Source organism: Glycine max, chromosome 8, assembly GCF_000004515.6.
Source record: "Glycine max cultivar Williams 82 chromosome 8, Glycine_max_v4.0, whole genome shotgun sequence".
NCBI lineage: Eukaryota > Viridiplantae > Streptophyta > Magnoliopsida > Fabales > Fabaceae > Glycine > Glycine max.
In genome coordinates this window covers 36,423,412-36,448,435 of record NC_038244.2, presented here as the reverse complement: position 1 = coordinate 36,448,435, position 25,024 = coordinate 36,423,412, and the positions used below count along the sequence as shown (strand labels likewise).

At 35.4% G+C, this 25,024-nt stretch overlaps 2 protein-coding genes and 1 pseudogene across 4 annotated transcripts; 2 read left to right on the top strand and 1 right to left on the bottom strand.

Annotated features, from left to right (window-relative positions):
* Positions 1-1,714: 1,714 nt before the first annotated feature.
* Positions 1,715-12,597, bottom strand: LOC100792782 (uncharacterized). Of its 3 annotated transcripts, NM_001254437.1 has the most exon segments (4): positions 1,715-2,160; positions 9,268-9,318; positions 11,180-11,471; positions 12,232-12,482. In NM_001254437.1, coding segments are annotated over 4 exon segments (975 nt in total). In that variant the 5' UTR covers positions 12,471-12,482; the 3' UTR covers positions 1,715-1,767.
* Positions 12,598-14,225: 1,628 nt separating this feature from the next.
* LOC113002331 (protein phosphatase 1 regulatory inhibitor subunit PPP1R7 homolog) lies at positions 14,226-14,746 on the top strand. Its single transcript, XM_041018445.1, has 2 exons — positions 14,226-14,474; positions 14,608-14,746. Exons 1-2 carry the CDS (start codon positions 14,226-14,228, stop codon positions 14,635-14,637), a joined length of 279 nt encoding a protein of 92 aa, XP_040874379.1. The 3' UTR covers positions 14,638-14,746.
* A 127-nt stretch (positions 14,747-14,873) lies between these two features.
* LOC100797876 (probable mitochondrial import inner membrane translocase subunit TIM21) lies at positions 14,874-16,762 on the top strand (annotated as a pseudogene).
* The last annotated feature ends 8,262 nt before the right edge of the window (positions 16,763-25,024 follow it).

The following is a 25,024-nucleotide window of genomic DNA, read 5'->3' as shown; positions in this document are numbered from 1 at the left end:
AATTTACCGGTGAATTTCGAGGTAGAGAGAATTTTTGTGTATATATATAAAATAGGAGTATATGTTAACCTTTATATATTACAGAAAAAGGATTCTATATCAGTAAAAATTCCTGCAATTAAACACTTAAATATTTAACATATTACTATAAAATAATAACACGTGTTCCATATGATATTCATTAAAAAGAAAATTTGACGAAAATGTTAGATATGTATAATTTATATACAACAGAGAAAAACTGCATCTAATTAAATAAATATAATATAAAAGTAAAAAAATAAAAACATGTCGTTTTATTTAATTAGACATCCTATTTTAAATTATATATGCATATGGTTGGATTAATTTTTATATTTTCTAAAATGAATAATATTTTCTTCAATGAAGATTTCAGTATTACTAGAACTTTTCCATCCATTTGTTAAGTAGCACTTATTCTTGCAAAATGCTGCAACAATTATTTCATAGTTAGTCATAAATTTTTTTATAGAAGATAATGCTCTTTACCTATCAAATAATAACCAAAGTTATATTTAATTATAGGTTACATTGATAAAGCTCTAACTTGGTATGTTGCCAACAATTTGCATATATAAAATAATCAAAACCTCGATTATCAATTTGATAACATTGGTTTCTTCTTTATTATTTACAGACATTTGACTTTGACTTGTGGAATTGCTTGGTCACTTTTAATTTTTAAATAAATGAGGAGGCTTTGGACATTTTACTTTAGACCAGTAAAGAATTTCACCAAAGGATGGTTTGAGTGCCTATAAAACGACTGAATATTAATTTTGGTCCTTATAGAATGTTTCTAATAAAGTTTTCTTTAATTTTCATCCTTAAAGAATATGATTCCAATTGCTTATATGTTTAACAAAATGTCAAGTGATGATTCCAATTCCCAAGTTACATTCTCTGATGTCTATAAAGCTGTCAACATATGATTTCTCTCTTTTTTTGAAAAAAAAATTCTAAAGTAAATCTTATTTATTTATTTTAAATAGACAAATAACAATTTTCAACAAGAAAGAAAAACAAATATTTCTTTTCAAGCAAAGACGAAAACCAAAATTCACCCAGAGAGATCAAATTTAGCGATTTCAAATCTAAAAAGAATGAAAACCAAAGATTTTTTTTTTATAAGGACCAAAATCAAAACTAGCTTATTTTATAATTATATATACAGATTCAAAAAGTAGAGCAGAAATATTAATTTTAGGCTTAAAGACATTTTAATTCCTTTAAAATGAACAAATTTTGATTTTGGCCCATATAACTAGTTTTAATTCCTCAAAAATTATTAAACATTATTTTTTGGTTCTTATTATCATGCATCACTCATTAAATGTGTTTAAAGAAAGGTCAAGTGACCACTCTCTAGATGACACGCTAATGTCTGTGATATTATGTCACACTTTAGATTTCTAAAATGAATGTTGTTTATTTATCTTCATATGAATGTTAGGGACCAAAAATAGAGGTTTCAAGTTTTAAAGGATGAAAACCAGAGAAATTTTTTATAAGTACCAAATTAAAATTCATTCATTTTAAGACTTTCAAGCAATAATTTTAATGTTAAGAGGATAGAAAACATTTTTTTTTGTTTTTTCAAAAACCAAAATTAAAATTCGCTCATTTTATATGTACTAAAAACATGTTTAAGCCCTAATTTAAAAAAGAATGAAAAAACAGGACAAAGTTGCAATAGCATGACAAGAGGAGGCTTATTAGCTTAAATGAGACCTTACAAATACAGAATCATGTATTCTTTGGTTGGAGCATGTACAAGAAAATTCCACCAGCAACTGAAACATTGAGTGACTCATATTCTCCAGTCATTGCAATGCTCACAAGCTCACATGTCTGCAGGGATTTTTCTGAAAGGCCACTTCCTTCACTGCCTAAAACCAAGCACAATGGTGTATCTGATAAGGAATCACAGAAGCTTGGAGAGAGTGAACTCACTGGCTTGACCAACCCTTCATGCTCTGGATGACCAGCCAGAAACCTCATTTGGAATTCTTTTTTGAGCGACTCCAGGTGATTCCAACTGCCAGAAACAACAGGGAGCTGAAACGAGGCACCCCGGCTAGCCCGAAGAGCTTTCTCATTGAATGGATCACAGCAGCCGGGGAGAAGGAAAACTCCATCCTGTCACACATGCAACAGTTTTAATTTTGTATGAAAATTTTAAAAGAATTTTGATTTCTAATATTTGAAGATGATATATTATAATTTTCTAAAAGATTAATGAGGATATACAATGTGTTAGAATATTTAAAAAAATTAAGGTGAATAGCTTGTGACCAAGATAATCCCTAACACAGCAGCTTGAAAATAGCCTCAAGTCCTCCCAAGTTAAACTCAATCAACTTGGTGCTTCCAACTCTTCCAATGCTTTGTTTTCTGTGTTATTTTTAGCCTCGAAACAGAGCATCATTGCCTCTGCAAGTGGGCTGAGAGTCTGATCTATTTGGTCTTGAAATTGATCATCTTTTCTTATTTAGATTCCAATGTTGCCATTGTCATTTGACTCAACATTTTGGGATCACCATCCTCCATTTGTTGTCATTCCCTCATGAGTCATGCTTCTGCCTTGGGGTCACAGGACAGCAATCCTCATCTTTCATTGGAATTGTTTCAACTACTCATTGAGTAAACTGGCAGAGTGGGGGGAAGCTTAGTTATGATTCATGAGCTTTAGAACACTTCCACTATCGATGACCCATCTCCCTCCCTGGAAGAACCCAAGTCTTGTCTATCACTTATGATTGTTGATTGTTTGATCGTTGAACCCCTAACCTCTTCGGCTGCCACTTGTTCCTTCCATAAATGCTCTTTTATGGAGCCACCCACAATGGTCGTTTTTCCTATAGGTCTGATCAATCACTTACCTTTGTTTCTCTAGATCAATTCCTACCCCATCATTCAAGATTACATCTTCTCTTGGATTTTCTGGCACTGAAGAACCTTCTTTTCATTCTTTGTATTCTTGTATCCAAGTACCTTTGTTTCCTCTTCTGTTTTCATGCTCCCTTGATACCAGTTCCTTTTTTTGAACCCAAACTATGCAGGCCTGGGTCATATTCAGGCTGGAAATGCTTGAGTAAAGCCCTTTGAAAACTTTCCCATGAGAGCTTAGGTTTCCTAACCTCCTATTGTTAGTACCATTGGTAAGCATCATCTCCTTGAAAGAATGGGATTGCTAAATATTTCTTGAGTTCTCTCCTAAAACATGCAATCTCTTTCTTATTTATAGAAAACATGCCTTATTTTTCTAATTCTCTCAACTCTGAACTAACTAACCAACTAATTATTCCACTATGGGTTATCTAACAGTCTTTTATTATTGAGCTCCTTGTTTTATCTTGCCACAGCAACGAATGACTAGCATCAAAGCTCGTTGGTGTTATATGTAATGTCCCTGTAGAACTCCTTAGTTCCTTTTCGAAAGGCATTTCCTAATTATAGCCTATTCTGGTATTTAAATTCAGAATACGGGGATCCCAAAAAAAGATGTTTTCTTCTAAGAATTTAGAAAGAATATAATATTTATATATATATATATATATATGCATGATGAAGGGACAACTGAAGTTGGACTCCATCACTAAGTTTTCCTAACGTACACAACATCTCTCTCTCTCTCTCGGGTTCCTTTTTAAATCCTTTCTCCTTTGCAACTGTGAATGCCACAAAATCACTTAATTTACAGCACCACAGCAGCTGAGACATGAAAAATATGACGCAATCTAAAAATTGGTAGCAGCCTAGGGTGGTGATTCAATGCTCTCTCTTGTGATAGAGGTGCCATAGTGCACGATTAACTATGTACCACATCAGTATACCCAAGGGGATATTATTCAGTCTCTTTTATCTCTCTTTTCCTCTTCCTCTACCCGAATCCTTATAATTTGAACATAGTTCTCAAGCCAAATGGTAATACAAGACAAATTTATTTGATGATTACATTATAAAACATAAATTATTAGGAAACAGGAGGAAGTTCTCATTGAGGAGAAAATGAAGTTGTAAATTTATTCCATGTGACTGTTAATGCCAACAGATGACAACATCACCAATTTAACAGAATGATGAATGAGAGTAACCTTCTACAGGTTTGAAATGTATAACTACAAAGAAAATGCAGTTCATCAACATTCAACAACCAATTAAAACCAGTCAATAGAGGAAGAAAAGGAGGGAGAGACCTTCATGGCAGTAGATACGGAGGAGGCGGCGTCGGAGGGAGCGTTGATGGCCGAGGAAGATAAGTGCAGAAGACCAAGTGACGTCGCGCCATCAAAAACCCAAAAGGGAGTCTCATCCCAGACGGTGATGATGGGTGCGGCGGAGGACAGGGACGGTGGCGACGAGAGGTCAGGAGGATCGGCGGTGGTCTTGGGGGATGAGTCTCGAAACGGCACGGCGACTGGGACGACGAATGGCAATGACCCAAAGGACAAAGCTATTGTCCGATGGGTCGTGAAACAAGCGAACCAAGCTCTGACAGGCGTTAAATGCCTCCAGACCAATGACAGGGAGCATTCAGAGATGCAGGAAGAAGGGAAGACAGAATTAGGGGAAGAAGAAGACCTTGGGGGGGATGTCAGCTCTGACGACATGGGCAACTTGCATGAAAATGGTATGAAGGAGCAGACAAGAAACGTTGGTGGAATGGCGTACGAGGAAGAAAAAGCAGATTTTGAACTCTCCTCACCAAAGACATGTGAAAAGGAGAAGTTGGGCCTGCTGGGTTCGGGCCAGACTATTAACACCCCCCCTAATATATGCTCCACCCCCAATAAAGGCCCAGTTTTAAAAGCAACACCTCTTTTAACCCCATTGCTTATGTATTCCCGTAAAAGAAAGTTGAAGAGAGCTGAAGCCCATATAGGTGAGGCTGACTCGAACCAAACTGCTCTAAGCCCAGAGCATGTTCAGAGTGGACCGTACCAGCAGGATAATGAAGGACATGGATCAGCTAACCCCCATATACAATCAGAAGTTTCTTTAGCTCAAAATAGGCAGCAAAACCAGATTCGGGAGCAAAATTTGGACCTTCCAGAAGAAAGCTTATGGAGAATGATTAAAGAATTGGGATTGACAACAGATGCTTCTCAAAGAGATTATATGAAACAATTGAAAGAAATGGAAGAGAGAGACGGAAAAGAGGCAGCTAGCTTGGGTGGAAGGGGAAAGTCTCTATGAATATCATTTCGTATAATGTAAGGGGGCTGGGGAGGGGGGTTAAATGGCAAGCAATCAGAAGAATGGTAAAGGAGCATCATATTGACCTTTTATGTCTTCAAGAAACAAAAAAGGAAAGTATTAATAAGAGTATGTGCAGGGCTCTTTGGGGAGATGTTGATTTCTGCTGGGAGGAGGTACCATCAGTAAATTCAGCTGGTGGTATCCTTTGTATTTGGAATCAAAACTCTCTTAAGGTGGAGAGTAAATCTGTTGGAACAGGCTTCATTCTTTTGACAGGAAAGTGGGGCAAAGAATCCATAGCAGTGCATGTTGTGAATATCTACTCCCCTTGTAACCTGCAAGACAAGAAGGTGTTATGGGATAAAGTTTCTCAGCTGAAAAACCAGAATCCAAATGGATATTGGTGTATTATAGGGGACTTTAACAACATCAGGACAAATGGAGAAAGAGTGGGGTCTTCGCAGAGGGGGCTGGTGGATGGAAGCATAAGGGATTTTAATAGCTGGATTGAGGAGCTGGAATTAGAAGAAGCGCCATGGGTGGGAAAGAGATTTACTTGGTTCAGACCTAATGGGTCAGCGAAAAGCAAGTTGGATAGAGCCTTTGTTTCCCCAGAATGGCTCTCCAAATGGCCTGGATCAATCCAAACACCGCTAGCCAGAAATTTCTCGGATCATTGTCCCATTCTATTTAGATCCAAAACCAATGATTAGGGTCCAAAACCGTTCAGATTATTGGACTGTTGGTTATCTGAAGTATCCTTTAAGAAGATGGTGCCCGAATTCTGGTCATCCAACAATCAAAGTGGATGGGGGGGTTATGTTCTGAAAAACAAACTCAAAGCTCTCAAATAGAAGATAAAGGAGTGGAATAAAGATCATTTTGGAGACACTTTCAGCCGCTTCAAGAGGTTAGAGGAAGAATTAAACAAAATAGAAGAGGACTCAGCAGATAGACCATTGGATGATAATGAGCGGACACTTAAAAAGAATTTGCAGCAGCAGGTTTGGGAGGCAGCCCAAACTCATGAGTCGCTGTTACGGCAGAAGGCAAGATCCAGATGGATTAAGGAGGGTGACTGTAATTCGCGGTATTTTCATTTGTTGATAAACTCCAGGAGGCGATCCAATAGTTTAAATGGATTGCTGGTTGATGGGGTTTGGAAGGAGGAACCGGCTGAAGTCAAAGAGGAGGTTAGAAGATTTTTTTCTCGGAGGTTTCAGGAAACAAATTTTCATAGACCAACTCTGAACGGGATCAGTTTCAGAACCATTGATTCACAGCAGAATGCCATGCTACTGGAGCGCTTTCAGGAAGAGGAGATAAGAAGGGCTGTGTGGAGCTGTGGTAGTGACAAAAGTCCAGGGCCAGATGGGTTCAATTTCAAATTCATTAAGCAGTTTTGGGAAGTCATCAAACCAGATTTTCTTCGATTCTTTGATGAATTTTATGTTAATGGAGTCTTTCCGAGGGGTTTGAACGCACCATTCATAGCTTTAATCCCGAAGGTGCCGGACCCTCAAGGCTTGAATGAATATAGACCTATTTCTCTCATTGGTTGCACATACAAGATCCTTGCTAAGGTGTTGGCTAACAGATTGAAGAGAACGTTACCCCTCATAATTAGTGAGTGCCAATCAGCTTTCATTCAAGGTAGACACATGCTTCATAGTGTGGTGATTGCTAACGAGGTAGTTGAAGAAGCCAAAAGAAGCCAAAAGAAGCCAAAAACCTTGCATGGTTTTCAAAGTGGACTATGAGAAGGCGTATGACTCAGTGTCTTGGGATTTTCTGATTTACATGATGAGGAGAATGGGTTTTGATCCGAAGTGGATTCGGTGGATTCAGGGATGTCTTAAATCAGCTTCCATCTCAGTCCTGATCAACGGAAGCCCTACGAAGGAGTTCTATCCTCAGAAAGGCCTTAGACAGGGTGACCCGTTATCACCCTTTTTGTTCAACATTGTTGCCGAAGGTTTGAGTTGCCTAATGACCAAAGCAATTGAGGGAGGATTGTACAAGGGTTTCTTAGTGGGCACAAAGAAGGTGGAGGTTAGTCTTCTTCAGTATGCAGATGACACGATATTTTTGGGAGAAGCAACCTTAGCGAATGTAAGAACTATCAAAGCAATTCTCAGAGCTTTCGAGATGGCATCGGGGTTAAAGATAAATTTCGCCAAGAGTAGTTGTGGGGCCTTTGGGGTGTCTGAGCAGTGGACTTATGATGCATCCAGTTATCTCAATTGTGGGTTGATGTCTTTTCCTTTCTCATACCTTGGAATACCTATTGGTGCTAATCCTAGAAGATGTCAGACTTGGGAACCCTTAATCTCGAAGTGTGAGAGAAAATTAGCGAGATGGAGACACACTTGTCTTTCGGGGGGAGAGTGATTCTCATAAATTCCGTGCTAACATCTATTCCAATTTACTTTTTATCTTTTTTCAGGGTCCCGAGGAAGGTGGTTAGTAAGCTAACCAGGTTACAAAGGAATTTCTTGTGGGGTGGTGCAGCGGATCAAAATAAAATTCCGTGGATCAAGTGGGAAAAGGTTTGTAAGCCTAAGGAGCTAGGTGGGTTGGGAGTCAAGGATATTGTATCGTTCAATGCATCTCTATTAGGAAAGTGGAAATGGGAGATGTTTCAGAATCAGGAGGAGACTTGGTCTAGAGTCCTTGAATCGAAGTACGGAGGTTGGAGGAGTCTTGATGGAGCTTCGAGGGACAACACTGAATCATTATGGTGGAGGGATCTAAAGATAGTCAATCAAAGTCTAAATCAAGATCACCAGCTGAACAGGTTGATTCTATGGAGGGTCGGAAGTGGGGATAAGTTTAAGTTTTGGGAGGATAGGTGGATAGGAGGAGATAAAAGCTTGGCTGAGATATATCCTAGATTGTACACCGTATCAGATCAACAACATCAATTCATTCATCAAATAGGTGCTGTGAAAGAAGGGGGGTGGGAGTGGAATTTTAAGTGGAGGAGACTTTTGTTTGATAGCGAGATAGGTATGGCGGATGCTTTCCTCCAGCAGCTGGAAGGGATCATAATCAGACCGGAAGTAAATGATCATTGGAAGTGGGCGGCGGAGCCTAGTGGCTGTTATTCAACTAAGAGCGCTTACAAGGCAATTCATCATGTCACAGTGGAAGATGGTCAGGATGGAAAGTTCAAGGAGTTGTGGAAGCTTAGGGTCCCTCTGAAAGTGGCTATCTTCGCGTGGAGGTTGATTCAAGACAAATTGCCAACTAAAGATAATCTGAAAAAGAAGCGGGTTGAGTTACAAGAGCAATTGTGTCCTTTCTGCAGATTAGGGGAAGAGACTGCAGGCCACTTATTCTTCCACTGCAGTAAAATTAATCCTTTATGGTGGGAGTCGCAGTCATGGGTAAATATGATGGGCGTTTTCCCTTATAATCCAGATCAGCATTTTATGCAGCATATTTGTGTAGTTCCTGCAGGGATGCAAGGAAAAAGAAGGCAGTGGTGGTGGTTTGCTCTCACTTACTCGATTTGGAAGCAGAGGAACAGTATTATTTTCTCCAATGCGGTCTTTGATGGCCAGAAATTAATGGATGATGCAGTGTTCATGTTATGGTCATGGCTCAGATGTTTTGAAGAAAATTTCTCTTTACATTTCAATCAATGGTCCTCAAATCTCAAAGATGTTTTTCTTAGGACAGCCATTTGAGAATAGTTGAAGGCCCTGGTCTTTCTCAGTAGTTTGGGCTATTCTAGCTGCTGTATCTTGTTTGTCCCGATCTATCTGTACATTGGGTTTCCTATTGTATTTTCTAGTACCTCTGGTACTCATCTTTAATATAATATGTTATTTTTGCTGAGCAAAAAAAATTAAAACCAGTCAATACTCAACAAATGACAAGATATGTTCCCATTCTCTGAAACTAGTTAAACTTAAATATTAGGAATCATATACCAGATATATAAAACAGGGTTAGAAAACCATGAACAGAGGAACAATATAATGATAAGAAAACAATGTTCACTGACACCATGCCCAGGGGAGGAAGATAATTGCTTACCCATCTGAAGGCCACGGCTGATCTGAGCAATGTACCAAGATTACCAGGATCCTGCAGAGAACAATTCTAAAATATCACATATGGCACATGACGTTTTTGAAACCAGCAAGATTGTTATGAAATTTTCTCTTTGCAACATTGACGTAGAAGTACATATGATTAACAAATTAGTTGAGCACTTTTTGTCACTGAAGTCCATGAATATTCTGCATCATCACTCATCAACAAATGTCTCCTATATCCTATATGAAGGATGAGGGGGAGGGCAGAGATGATTCTTAGTGTCTTTTGAGGAATGAGAACTTAAAATTTTTTTTTGGTCATTAGAACATAGACTATATAGATCACTCTTTGATATTTTGCTCCGTGTGTGATCATTGATCAATATTAGAATTATATATTATTCACTTAATTATCATTAGAGAGCAATTAAGGATTTGTTCATTATTACTTAGATTGGATTGATTCTATGTAATTAATGTAGATCCTATTTGCTCATTATAAATAAAGGTTGTGTGGTCATACACAACACACAACATAACACAGTAAAACACTGTCTTATATGGTATTAGAGCTAGGTTCTTCTTGAGAGAGGAATAAAAAAAACCCCGTGCTCCATCGGGGACAGCTAGGTTCTTCTTGAGAGAGGAATAACAAAAACCCATGCTCAACTGGGGACCTACGGTCCCCGGTGGACCTTTCTGCTTTCCAGCGACCCATTTCAGCATTTCGGTGAGCCCTTTTGCTCATTAATGAACCTTTTCGGCCAGAGACCCCACCATTCAACTCATCGGGATTTGTCTAGTTCTGGCCACTGCCTCCTCAGCCGGTGTTTCACATGCACCCATGCACATGATCTTTGCCGTGCCAAACACCACCAGTCCACACCTCAAACCAGCATATCCGGCCACATTTCCAGCCTTTGATTCTGGTGACAAGCTCCCATCACTGAGACGGACAAAGCCTAGCCCCTTTGAGTCGTTCCAGGACTATTTCGTTTGTCGGGCCTTATTTTTTGCACTTGATCAGTTTTTCCTTTGTTTTACTTTTTCACGTGGCCCCTCTTTGCGGTAAACAGTACCGCATAGCTGCTCTGCCCTTGTTTGGCAGACTTCCCAATGCCTTTTCATCAGCACTTACCTTCAAGCATTGTCATCACATTGCCAAAGACCGTCACGACATCAACACGCACAGCCAACTCAAAACACTGCTGCACGTGACCCCATGCAGAGCCTTGGGGCATGAATTTCATGCACATGACGTGTGACACATCTCCGGCCAGCATCACACTGGTCTTCTCTCCCTCTGCCTCAAGACATCCCTGGTGGACCTCTATGCTGGCCTTTGTTGGCTGTTGCTGAGCCATATTTATCTAGTGCAACCACACGACTCGAATCGCCTTTAATTTCTATCAGGATGACCACATTTGTAACAAACTCGGTTCATATGACATATATGCTCGAGCTTGAGGGGGAGTGTTAGAAGTATATATTATTCTCTTAATTATCATTAGAGAGCTATTCGGGATTTGTTCATTATTACTTAGATTAGATTGATTCTATGTAATTAATCTAGATCCTATTTGCTCATTATAAATAAAGGATTAGTGGGTCATCCAAGACACACAACATTATACACAATAAATAATTCTTATAATCAAGATTGGACAACCTAGTGTTTTTCAGCAATTAATTTTTTTAATGAAAACTCAGTAATTAAATTTAATCATGTGGGATTTCCAATAAGAAGTATGTAGGGCCCTACTTTAATCAGCAGTTCACAAAATTGACCAAACAAAGGAAAAACCAGGATTGTGGCACCACCCATGAGAGAAATGCACTTTGGTAATATCAGGCAAAAATTCAGATTTCAGATCTAAATGGTAAAATGAAGAAGTAACATTGTGTGTCACCTGAATCCCATCAAGGACTAAAATTCGATGAACAGATGGAAACCACTTTAGGCAGTTCTTCTGATGATCATCAACACTGAAAAAACTGGCAGGAATTTTCATAAGGGCAATGGCATCAAGAGATTCAGTTGTTTGCAGCCCTGAAAGCTTTCTCATCACTACGGAGCTCACGCGCACAACAGAAGCAGTGGATTTATCCAACCCATCAGGAATATCAGCTTTATCAGGAAGAATTAAACAATCCATTAAAACACTTCCATCTTGTATTGACTCTCGAAACCTGCAGATTTCTCTGCAAGTAACAAATTTATGTCATCTATCCATGTAATCTTATTCCATAATTTTAGTCATACCATTTGTTCTTTAAAAGTGGAGAAATAAAAAAAAACATATAAAATAAGTTAAATCAGATGAATTACGCCATATGCTGCTAAAAATTGTAATTTTGTACACATATAGGGGATCATAAATGGAGATAAGAACACAAACAATTAAAATAGGTTCAGGCAAAACTTAATTTTCTGTACATTGTTCAATCAAGTTACTTTGAGGATTTGAGCTACACTCCTTCCTTTCCTCCTTCCTATTTCCAATTTTCCTTCTTTATTATTCCCCTTTAAACAAACAGAGTAATGCTTCCTTTCCAGTAAACTTCATATTAATTAGGTTAAATTAGTTTTTTTTTCCTTTAATTTATTATTTAGGTTCCATTTAGTCCTCTAATTATTTTTTGTTCAATTTGGTTCACTGATTTTTAAAACTGATTAAATTTGGTCTTTCGGTGAATTGCAAGAAATCACACTTTGTGGCAGTCCAAAATCCCACTAAGTTGTTTTAAACCGCCATAAAAATGCACATTTCCAAAACCCACTATTTTTTTTCTCAAAAGATTGGAATTTGGACGGTCATGTAACTTAAAAACACAACATTTACATAACCAACAAACATTATTTGAAAAGAAAAAAAAATCATAAAAGGGTCACTGTCAAAGTACCTCAACCCTTAAAAAAAAAAGGAGGATTGAAAGAAAAACAGAGGGGAAGACATGAGACCTTATAGGGGTAGCACCCACAACAATAGCAGAAGCATGAGAGCGACGATAAGAAGAGGAATTGCGAAGTTTGAGGCAGTGCTTCACAAATGGGTTCGAAACACTGGTTATCGGCTTCGGTTTTTCTTCGTGAGAGGTTCGTTGTTGTTGTTGTTGTTGTGGCGGTGGCGTTACTGAAAGACTTGGCTTAAAGCACCATATTTTATGTGTCTGAGGATAAAAGATGGAAGAACATTGCATTTCGGTTTCTCCCTTTTTCCGCTGTTGCCGATGGTATTAAGTATTATGCTGTATGACTAGAGCTTCGAAAATTTTGGGGTGAAAGTAAAAGGATTTTTTTAGGAGAGCCCACCCAAAAGTAACATTAGTCACATGGCTTAAAATATATTATTTTATTATTTAACATTTAAAAAAGAAAATTAAAAATAGAGAAAAAAAATTGAAATTAAAAACAAAAATGGGTTCATTGAGGTTACAAAGCGTTCCACTTCCTCTATCGATTTCCTGCGTCGACTTCAACGTTCCACTTCAAGCATTGTGAACAATTGAAGAACTCTGTTTGCACTTTGCAGGTTTGATTTCTCTCCCATTTTTGTTTGTCTTCTTTCCTCTTTTTCTTTGTTTTGTTGTTGAGTTTATTATTGGTTTCTTTCATTCTCCTCGATTAAGCTAATCTCTGGGTATCTCTACAACGGTCTCAGCAAATGCCTTTTCTTGTTTTCCTTCGTTCTATTTATACTTATATTCATCTAAGCATATGATTATCTTAATGTGTTAAATCAACAACAGGAGTAATGAGACCAGATTGAAGTTGGATGTTACGGAGAAAGGATCGCCTTGGTCTTGTAAGTGAAGAATACAAAAATGGAGTTGATGGTTTCATTCGAGTTGCTAAAAGGAGACCTGGAAGTTGCAGATGAATTAATGCACATTCCTTGTCCATGTGCAAAATGTAGGAATCGTTATAGGGATGAAACATTTTGGGTGAAAAAACATTTATATGACCATAGATTTGTGGATGAAAGATGAGGGGATAGTGTATCAGCATCTGTTATCCCAGACCGCGTTGAGGAAACAGAAATCCTTATGTAGACATGGTTATGAATGTTGTTTGTGATAGATTAAATCCAGAAGTGGGGAGATACAGAGGAGGATCCAAATTCGAATACTTCAAAGTTTTATAACTTATTACAACAAAGAAAAGGAAAGCAAAAGAAAGCAAGAAATTAGGTGATGTTTGATTTTATTAAATCATCTTTACCTCAATCCTCGAAAAGCATGGTATGAACACTACTATAGAGAAAAAATGATACAAAAAAATATATTGGAAGTCTTTGATCATTTTTTTTAAAAAAACAACTAGTATGCATGTGTATATTCTATCATGATTCCATATGACATGATTATCATTCCTCACAAGTCATTTTCTATTAACCTAGTTAAATTAATGCTTCACTAATAATTTGCCATGCTTATCATCACCGGTCTTCATTACAAATTATTACTCACTCATGCATCATCTTTATAATGCTTATCATCCTCACACTCTTCTATGACTTATAAATTGAAATTGCAAATTTTGTAGGAAACAAAATTAAAAGCTTCCAATGTGAAATGCAACATTCTATTCTATAACCCAGATGCCACAATCTCACCTTAACCCTTATGTAATTTTCTATACCACAATATCCTAAACAAACTTATTAGATAACACCATAGCTCCATAATAAGTTCATCTAGTAACACCATACTAACAATAAGCAACATGAAATAAACATGTCACTACTAGAAAAAAAAAAACTTTTAACATCGTCATTATCGATAAAATCAATGTTAAAAATAGAGTGGTAGCATAATTGTAAATAAATTGAATTTGTTAAGATGTTATATTGTTTCCTAAATTCATTGTGGATTTATACAGACCCTCATCCTCCGTCTTGACTACCAATTTCCTAACCCTAGACCCCTCTCATTTGTAGCTGCAATAGTGAAATAATGAAGGAGGAGGAATCAATAGTGGTTTTGGTTGAGGACGAAGACGTTCCTTCATCGACGCTTCTGGATCTCACGAGCTACCAGCTCCACGACCTTGACTTGGTCGAGTTGCCACCCTGCCTCACCGTGAATCGCTTGTCCATGCTGGACCTGCGCATAGGGAACTCTCCCTTCTCCCTTCGCCAAAACCTCATCACCAACGCTGTCGTTCTCCCTTTCTTTTCCCAGAACGGCCTCTCCACTCTCGAGGTAACTCTCAATATCATTCATTAACGCTCTATCTGGATGTGCTGAAATGCTTTGTCTGGATATTGAAGAACATTCCTGATGTCGGCGTATTTAAGAAGCTTCTTGTTTTCAATGTTGCGTTCAACGAGATTAGTTCGCTACACGGCTTTTCCAGGGTCTCTGATACCCTCAAGGAACTCTACGTGTCCAAAAACGAAGTTGCCAAGATTGAGGAGATCGAGCACTTCCATCAGCTGCAGCTTCTTGAACTTGGCTCCAATAAATTATGGGTAAATTGTCGTGATGGGTTGAAGTAAGGTTGTGAACCCTGTTGTGTCACTGTTGAAACTTGAAACCCCTCTCCTCCTTTGTTTCTTCAATGCCGTGGTGGAAGAAGAATAGAGAGTCTTAGTCTCCGCTATGTTCCGCAGAATCTTGCACACTTTCAGCCTGCGCCCACTATGTAACAACGCGCGTTCTCACCACTCGCCGCCACGCCCTCAATGTCCCTCCACCCCCTTCCTTCCTAATCCCACGATCAAGGCCCGTTTATTCCAAAACATCCCAATCCAACGAAGCTGATGAAACCACCAATAAGGTCCGTGAGTGAGCGACTCAATTACTCTGCTAAGGAGTATACACCTTCCTCATTTTTTTATAAGGAAAATGCTACATGTTATACAATGCTAAAATATGAGTATTTGTTTCATTATTGTGAGCTGGTGACAGGTAGAAAATCTATAACAAGGCTTTCAAAGAATTCAGGATGATGGTCAGGTCAGTGAACTTTTTCGTTAATTTCCACTTTGCAAAGAAAACCAAAATAGAGGCCAAAATTACTCATGCATTTCAAGTTTCAAATTTCAACTATGTTGTATTTACTGCAAATGCTGAATGGTACAAAAAATAAAATAAATTTTGCACATGCTAAAGCTCTAGATCAAACAATGATTTGTAAGTTAACTTTGCTTTGGGAAATGAATAGCGGCTGGTTCTATACCGTTTTGCTGATTTTGTGTTCACTTGGGATGGATTTGCTTTGTACCAGGTACGGATGAGGATTGGATTTCCAATTACTTGTCATGGTCAGGAGAGTAGAAATCGAGCTGCTTGCCAAAGAATTCCTCACAGGGTATGGACTGATGAGGAAGGTGTTGAGCATGTGGAGGTAAATCTAACAACATTTACTGAAATTTATTTGTCAATGCGTACACATTTTATAAGAACTATTTTGAACTTTGATAAATCCTTGGGATAAGATAACAAAACAAAAAACTTCAAGAAAATGTTGTGAGGGAGGAGAAAAAGATGAAAAAGAAAGGAGAGAAGAGAGGCAAGGTGTAGGAGGGTTTCATTGGGTATATTGTTTTATTGTTCTTGTATGTCGGGTAACCATGTTAATAGTCAGTTACAATAGGTTTGTTTGTTACCTTGTTATTTGTTAGTTAGCTCGGGCTGGGATAATTAGAGAAATAAGGCATTTGCCTCTAAATAAGAAAAAAGGCACAGAGAATCAGAGAGGAGGTGGTGGGACCTTATCAAGTTGGAAACATTTGGACTCTTAGAGAGTGAGGGAGAGGTCAGGGTCTATCGAATACCTTAAGCATTAGTATAATTCATTTATGGCTCTGTTACCAGAGAATTGTAGTAGAGAATAATTCAAAGGCACTGACAATGAATGGAAGTTTACTTACTTGATTGTTGAGACTTGAGATTAGAGCACCATCTACAACACAAATAATTGTGGAGTCATACATTCTATCTTATAGTCCAACCAAGTAGCCTAGATGATATATGGTTTTGTTCTGTTACATTTGCGGATTACTCAACCTGTAGATAGTAGACTGTTATTTGTGTTTCTTTTTTGATTGTGAGGTCATACTTTTCACAACACAAATTATAGGTCATAACCCTGCTGCATAATACTTCCTAGATAAAGAAAATGAAAGGATATTATTGTAGCTGAGCTTCAAAATGTTATGAACTTAATTATCTTATTTTCTGCACATTGATTAACCTGTTGCAAATGTTAGGCATTATGTGTGTGTGTGTGTGTTATTTTGCACTCAATTCTTTTCCTTCAGTAATGCCCCTAATATCTCACTTAAGCTCTTGATTATATTGGATTGTTTGTGAATAATATCAGGCTATAGGCACTATTCAATGTTTTTTTTTGTGTGTTTTGGCTGTGTATTTCGATTATCTTATGTGTGTCAACCTTACTACAAATTCTTTTATTAGAAGGAAAAATACCTTATACATGTTCTTATTATAGTCCAATTCACATGCAATTCATATTTGCACGCATACATATGAAACTTGAAGAATCATAAGAATTTTGAATTTCTGATTTATACTAGAAGGTAAAAAAAACCTTTTACCTGTTCTTATTACAGTCCAATTGGTATGCAGTTCATATTTTCACGCATACAAATAAAACTTGAAGAATCATAAGAATTCTAAAATACTTGATGCAGATCTTTAATATTTGGTCCATTATGGATGTTGCATTTTTCAGCCATAAGCATTTACCGCCTTAGCCAGTCCATGTTTCTTGAGGGATGAAAGTTGAAAGAAGGAAAGAGAATTAAAGAAAGTCAAATATTGTGAAAAAGTAGATCCCAAGTCTCAGGTTCAGAAAATTTAGAAGTCTATGGACATGAAATTAGAAAAAAAGAATCATATATAAAATTTAAAAATGAAACTAATAAATGCTTGTCACAGGAGCTCAAATGGATGAGGAAAACGAGAGAGGAGAGAAAAATACAGAAGTCCCTGTTGGTTAAAGAAGTGGTTGGTTTGCTACTCAGATTATATATATATATATATAAAGGGCACTGGTCAGAGGTAGAGAAATGGAATTTTAAATGATCAATTAGTACATGATTCCTGCGGTCGTATTGATTTTTATCCATATTTTAAAATAACTCATGAATATACTAATAAGTTTATGTATTCTAACTTTATTATTGTAATGCACGTCCATTCATTAGTTTTTTTTTATAGGCACTCCCATTAATTAGCTAGTTTAGTACCTATATATAAATCCTCAATTTAGAATTTAATCATATAATTAAGGTTTTTCTTCTCCATGATTTGTTTAGTGGAAATTTATATTTATTATACAATTATAGTAATTATAATCATAATTTAAAAAAGAATCATATCTATGGCAGGACTGTTGTTTTGGCTTAAATGGATGAGGTGTGACTTAAACTAGTAAAGAGAAAAGCTTACTCTAGTCCTAAGTAACAGTGGGAGCCTTAAACTTTATAATTTCCAGCTTAAATAGTACTAGCAGCATATTTAAGTGGCAGACTTGTAAATACATAATGATGTATTTAGAGCCATTGGTTGACACTAAGTTCTAGAAAGTTGAGTCTAGCTAGAAGATGAAATTTAATCAGAAATTTGAGAAATATTTGATAACTTAATTAAGAAAAAGTTAAAGGTTGATAAATTAAATAATTAATTAAATTAAAAGTATTTGATAAAAATGGATGTAAAACTAGTTAATAAATATTTGATATAAAACAACACTAAAGAAATATTTTGTGAACTTGGAATTTTAATTGAGCTAATAGTTGTTTGAGGAATACTTGGCTTTCATGATAAGCTATCTATTGAATTCATCATGCTCTTGCAAACTACTATGCAGTACGTATGGTACCCCTTTTGTATGCTATGGTTTTTAATATAATCATTTATAGGTAAACACGGCAGCAGAGGTCATATATGACCTCGTGGACCCTACTGCTAATTTAATATTTGGTGCAGTAATAGATCCATCACTCAGTGGTCAAGTAAGTTAAGCTTTGTAAATCTGTATCATTACATTTGTTCCATTTTATTTGTCTTTTTTTTTTAAAAAAATTGTTCCTATTTATGTCTTTTTAAAAAGTTCAAGACAATATTAAATACTATCATTCCAATTATTAGAAAGTTAAAAATAATTTTAATGAGATTATTAATTGCATTTCTCATTTCACGTGCTATCATCTTAAATGAATAGAAAAAAGGAATAGTGGTATAACTCCAACTATATATTAGTATGCATAATCTAAAATGCAAGGTTGTGTCAAGTTCATATTACCTAGCTTGTTTCCTTTTAGTACTATTTAATTTAAATTAATTTCATCATTCTTATCCCAAACCCACTCCAGCTTGCAATGTTTTTCAAGTTTATTTTTGGGGTAATTAAATTACAGGGTATTTTTCTTCTTTATGCAACCTTTAGTCTCTAGGAAATTGCTTTAAACTCTGAATCATCTTTAATTCTTGTTTCGAATCAATTAATCATTATCAGTAGTTGTTACACTTATATTTAGATCTTTTATATTTTAGGATATTGATGTTTTGAATGGGGATAACATGGGATGATGATCAAAATTGGATATTTGGTAAGATCCCGTCTTCTAATTTAATTAATTATTAACTTAAAGTTTGTTATTGAAGCATATTATTTTTCATAGTAAAATCAACTCCCAGTGTGAAGACGTAGGAGTAGTAACCAATTACAAGAGTAGTATTTGATAGAATGAGAAAGGAGGCCGAGTAACGAAATCAGAAAAGTAGCAGAACTAGAGAGAGAAGAGGAAGTCAGAATTACATCACACAATCCACACCATCAACACATTTCCTTCTCTCTTATACACCTCACCCTTCATGTGTATTCTCTTCGCTTAGAGTTGGTTATTTTAGGTTATTTTTTGCCTAGTGCTTCTTCTCAACTCCTTGATTTTTTAGATCCTTGACTGCCTGGTTGCCTAGCTGTCCCATTTTCCTATTTTCTGCTTAGTCATCACACAATTCACACCCTCAAAGCTCGACCGGAATAACTGTCTATGTGGTTTGCGTCTTGCTTCATCTTTTTTTTTTTTTTCTTAAATTTCAAACACTTCATTTAACTTAACATCACTCTCTAGCTCTTCTTTGTTTGCAATTGAAGAGCAAAGAGTGTGGCAGAACATGTGAGTCAAGCTCTTGTTTAGGTACTAAATTTCTATATAAGCTTAATCAAAATAAATTTTAAGATGTAACATTTTTCATTCTAAGATAATTAGTTTATTTAACATTTACTCTTAATATGACTTATATAGTGACTAGGTTGCAATTTTCATTTTTAAAATGAAAATATTAATAACTTATAACAAGTGCTTGGTGGACCAATATTGTTTAAGAAACATTAGTTACTTGCCTTGCCTAAGTAATTGTCCTATTTTAAGTTTTAGTTAAAAAAATATAGTTTTACTTATTTTGTGGTAGGATATATATGTGAGTAAGTTGAAAATGAGTAATATTTATACCTTATAGTTTGATAATTATCTTTTGAATTTGTTTTTAGATCAATATTATGAGATTGCAAGTAATGTGATATTGTAATGAAAGTAATATTTTAATTTAAAATTAATACATTTTTTATAAATTGATTCTGGTTGGTTTATTGTAAAACAAATAAAATAGTAATTTTTTTTTTTATAAAAAATATCGGTTGGTTTAAAATTGATGTAGAAAGTATTCTTACATCGGTTTTGCCAAAATCGATGTCATAAGAACAATTAACATGACAAAACCTGATGTTGTATATACACTTTCAACATCGGTTTATTCAGAATTGATGTAAAAAAACACTTTAGAATACATAAATTAACATTGGTTTTATAAAAAATAGATGTTATAAAGGCACTTTTTATATCATTTTTTTAGAACCGATGTAAAACGCGTTTCAGAATACACAATTCAACATCATTTTTTTAAGAAACGATGTTGTTATGCACCTTACAACATCTGTTTTAATCAAAATCGATGTTGTTTTTGCTTTTTTTTTAATATATTTCTTACATACGGCATCCGTTTTCGTAATAATTGATGTTATGTAGTGTATGTTAACATCGGTTTTTTGAAAATCGATATTAACATTGATAATGTTAACGTCGGTAGTTTCAACATCGGTTAAAAATCGATATTAAATGTCAAAAACAATCGATGTTAAAAGTTTATTTTTTAGTAGTGTGTACTCAAGAAGAAAAACCAACACTGGATAAGGTATTTTACTTTCATTTAAGTAAAACAACAATGCAAAGTACCAACATAATATATGTCACCACTACCTATCTTCTTGATGTAGATTGTAAAACAAAACAATGCACTTTAGATGTAAAGTGACCTCAAATATGTGTTGCCAAAACACAAGCTAACAGAATTAGAGCTCTCACAACTTCTACAAGTGGAGCCACCACCTTAATCACATAACTAGGGTACAAACCATTGCTACAATAGCAATCACCTCACTACAAGAAAAAGACTAATTAGTGATGAATTTTCACCAACGGATTCAAATTCGTTGGTATTTTAATGTTACTGATGGAAACTTATCGATAGATTGAAATATGTCGGTATGTGATCTTTTTCGATAGGTTTTACATACGGATTTAAATGCATGGGCAATTTTGTTATTTACCGATGGATTTGACCTTCGGATTTTTTCTGTCCGTGTTTATAAACTTATCAACAGATTTTACCAACAATTTTTACATTGATTATAAAATTCGTGGGTTACATAAAAATCCGTGGGTAATGAAGAAAATTAAAAGAAAGAGAGAAAAACAATTTGATTTGGTGATGCCAACAAATAAAAAGTATTTTCTATCATGCTTAAAGATATTAAATATTATATACATATTAAAAGTTTTTTATTCTTATTATTGATTTAAAATGTTTATAAAATATATTTTAAAATAATCATCACACACAAATTCAAAACATGACACAAAATTACAAATTAATTTTATCATTTCTAAATCTTGAGGATGTTGTGGTACTTTTTAATAGTTGGCAGGGCTTATCTAATACCAGGCCTCTAGCCAAGTAGTATGATAAAAATATATACCTTAATTAAAGGTATTAAACATCGGTTCAATTGACACATTTACCATTTTATTATATGGCTATAGTTAATGTTAAACAGTCCATGTCTCTAATTTAGTATTCATATATGGAAACAAAATAAATTGTTGAATGCTATCTCTTTTATGTTGAGGAATGACATTAATTGCGCATAGCTTGTTAATATACGTCAATTCTAGCTACTTGACCAATTTTAGGTTGCAGCATAAACAACTTTTTTTTTCATTTTTGTAGGTTTGAGGTATTAATGAGAGAAGTCATTGCAAAGGCTATGAAGAATGCTATGAATGTCTTATGCACATTCAACCTTCTTGCGTCATCTGGAGCTAAAATTTGTTTTGTGATTTTCTTAGTTTTGTGCTGACCCAGTCTCCGCGTGAAGGAAAACCAAGTGGTAGATTCTCTAGCCAAGACAAGGACTACTAATAATGATGATCGATGATCAACTGTTGATTTTGGATCTCCCTCCAGCTTCTATCTTCTATTTTTCTTTTAGCTGACATAACAATGGTGACTTTTGCCCGTGTATTTATAGTTTGAAGTATTCATTAGGTCATTGCAAAGACAAAAAATATTGCTAGAAATGTCTTTAAGCAAATTCAACACTTCTCGAACCATCTCAAATCTTATTTGTGATAATTGTGAACATTAACTGATTTTTTTACTCAAATAATATATCTAAAAAATTATTTACATGAATGATACAACACAATATTCAAAGAAATTAATTCCCTCCAAATCAATCTCTCACATGCTGTTTTTTTTTTTCTTAGTTAAGAAATCGATTTCTTAACTACATTTTTTTATACGGTTTAACTACATTTCTTTGTTGTTTTTTTTTTTTTTCAAAACGTTAAGAAATCAATTTCTAGGGAACTCATTCTTAATTGATTTTTATATTTTTTTTCTTTTTATTAAATTGTTTTTGTATTTTATATTTTTGTGTGTTATCTATATTTATGTTTTGTTTACATTGAAAATAATATTATTTTGCATGTTATTTTTAATTTTTTTTTGCATATTTTATATTTTATCATTTTTTGAAGGGTTGAAATTCTTTGATTTTTATTTTATTTGATTATTAAAATACATAATTAATCAACAACTTAATTGAAATTAAAAAAATATTTAACCAACAAGTTGAGTTAAACTAAAATATTTAAGTTACAAAATAAATATGAAATTACAAACAATAGAACAAAATATTTAAGTTTGAAACAATACAACAAATTTTTTAAAATACAAATAATATGATATAAACTTAACGTTGTTGGCTTGAGCCTACACAGTGGGGGTATTTATTTTTTGAATGACCTGGAATGCGACATATGGAACATCGTTTTGGTTGACCTAGTTCTTGGATATCCATTTTGGTGTGTATACGAGAGGAGACAAAACAATCTTTAGAATTTCTTTTCATCTTTAGGTCGAGGCAAATTCTTGGCTTGTGACACGGTGTCCAATATGCTTCATTGTGAAATTCCCCAAACAATTCTTTGTACACGTTAGAGACATTTTCCAATATATACATAGGATGTATATAGTTCCTATACTCATGTTGAGCATGCTTACAAGAAGTAACAACATGAGAACAAAACATGTGCATTTTTGGAATTTTCCACAGTCACACCACCTTCCATCCAACCTGACCGTGAAATTTCCAGCAAGTTGAATCTCTCTCAGGTTAATTATCTCTTGGACTAAGAACTTGTGTCACATCAATCAAACTTAAGAATAATATGAGAGTTTGCCTTTCTTTGTGCATCTTCCATAGCCTTGTTTAGTACTTGTGTATAAACTTGGCTAGATGTAATCATTGTTGCGACTTCTCTCCCTCTTTGGTTGAACAATGCATTTCACCTTGTATAGGTTGATTTTACTAGCGCACATATTGGTAAATTTCATGTTTTCTTGAGTACTTAATTAATTGACTCAACAAGATTGATGGTCATGTGCCCCCATCGCCGACCACCATTCTATGTGAGAGTCCACATTTCTTGTGGAATCTCCCTAAGCCAATTAATTGCTAGTTCAGCTTGTGCCTCCTCCCTCAAAGTTTTATAATAGTGATTGAATTGAGGTTTCGTCCTTGCATAATACTGACTAGTTATAAACATAAAATTTCAATTATTATTCATAATACAAAATTAAGTGATATTTACTATACAGAGAAGAAGTTTGACACTCACACATATTGATAATTAGTTTTTTGGTGTCATTGTTCTTGAACCTTCTTATGTAATTATGTTCAATGTGTCGAATGCAGAACACATGTATAGAATTTTGCGTCGCCCACCCACTATTACGTCTTGAGTAGGCATTTTTTATTGACTTGTGCCTATTTGAAATCAAACATATACCATCTTGTGGGGTGACATGCCTTTTTAAAATTTTTTAGGAAGAAAAGTCATGCTTCTATTGTTTCACTCTCAACAATGGCAAAGGCTATTGGAAGGATTTTATTGTTGTCATCTTGTGCAATTGCCACAAGGAGGGTGGTTCCTTGTACTTACCATACAATCATATTCCATTGACTTGAACTATAGGCTTGCAATATTGAAACCCATCAATACACACCTTGAAACTCCATAAAAGGCAATGGAATTTCACAAAACCTTCTATTGTTTGACCTGCTTGTGGTGGCATTTGATGCAATCCTATGCCACAAGGGCATTGGATAGAAAACTCCAAATAGATTGGGCCAGAGATGCAAGAGAAGGCCCTAGGGTTGTTATGAGCCTTAGGGTAGATTTCGGGCCCATAGGCTAAGTACGAGTCCACTTATCTTTGTAAATATTAGATTAAGGTTTCATTATTTTTGGGCCTTGTATTTAGGGCTCCATAATGTAGGTAGGGTACCCTAGAAATATAGGATTTTTTAGCCCTTGTATTTTAGGGCACCTAGACTAGTTTTTGTATTAGGGGTAGTTTTATAATTTCACATGCACTAAGTGAATATTTGATGGGTGTTGGGAAATAAATTTAATTGAATTGGTAGAAGCTCAATCCAATTAAATTTTAGAGGGGGAGGTGAGCATTTGCTTACTACACCTCATTGCCACATCATATAGTCACACTTTGTGCATGTCCTTCATGCTTTACATGCCTCATGACACCTAAGCACACTTAGTGGAGAATCTTGGAATTGATCTTGGATTAGTGGGCTGAACCATAACTAAAATTCACTAATCATAATTAGTGAAATTTTGGCTCCACAAATTCAATTTCAAATTCAAATTTCCCTCCAATTTTGTGTGACACTTAGGCTATAAATAGAGGTCATGTGTGTGCATTTTTTTTAACTTTGATCATTTGAATATTAAACTTCAGATTTCAGAGCTCATTTAAAGCATAAAATTTCGTGCTCTTCTCTCCCTCTCCCTTCATTCATCTCCTTCTTCCTCCAAGCTCTTATCCATGGCCTCCTATGGTGGTGAGCTTCTTCTAGACTCATCTTCTCCTTAAAGTGGCGTCTCCTCTCTCTCTCTTCCTTTCTCCATTCCACTGCCATTCATCTTCCAAGAAGCAAAGGAATCCATTGATGAAGAAGATCGTAGGCCTACAAGCTCCAATGGAGCTTACATCAGCATTGGTAGTTTTTCCTTCTCCACGACCATATCAAGAAGAAATTCATGTATAGCTTGTAACAATCTCAATAAATCGTG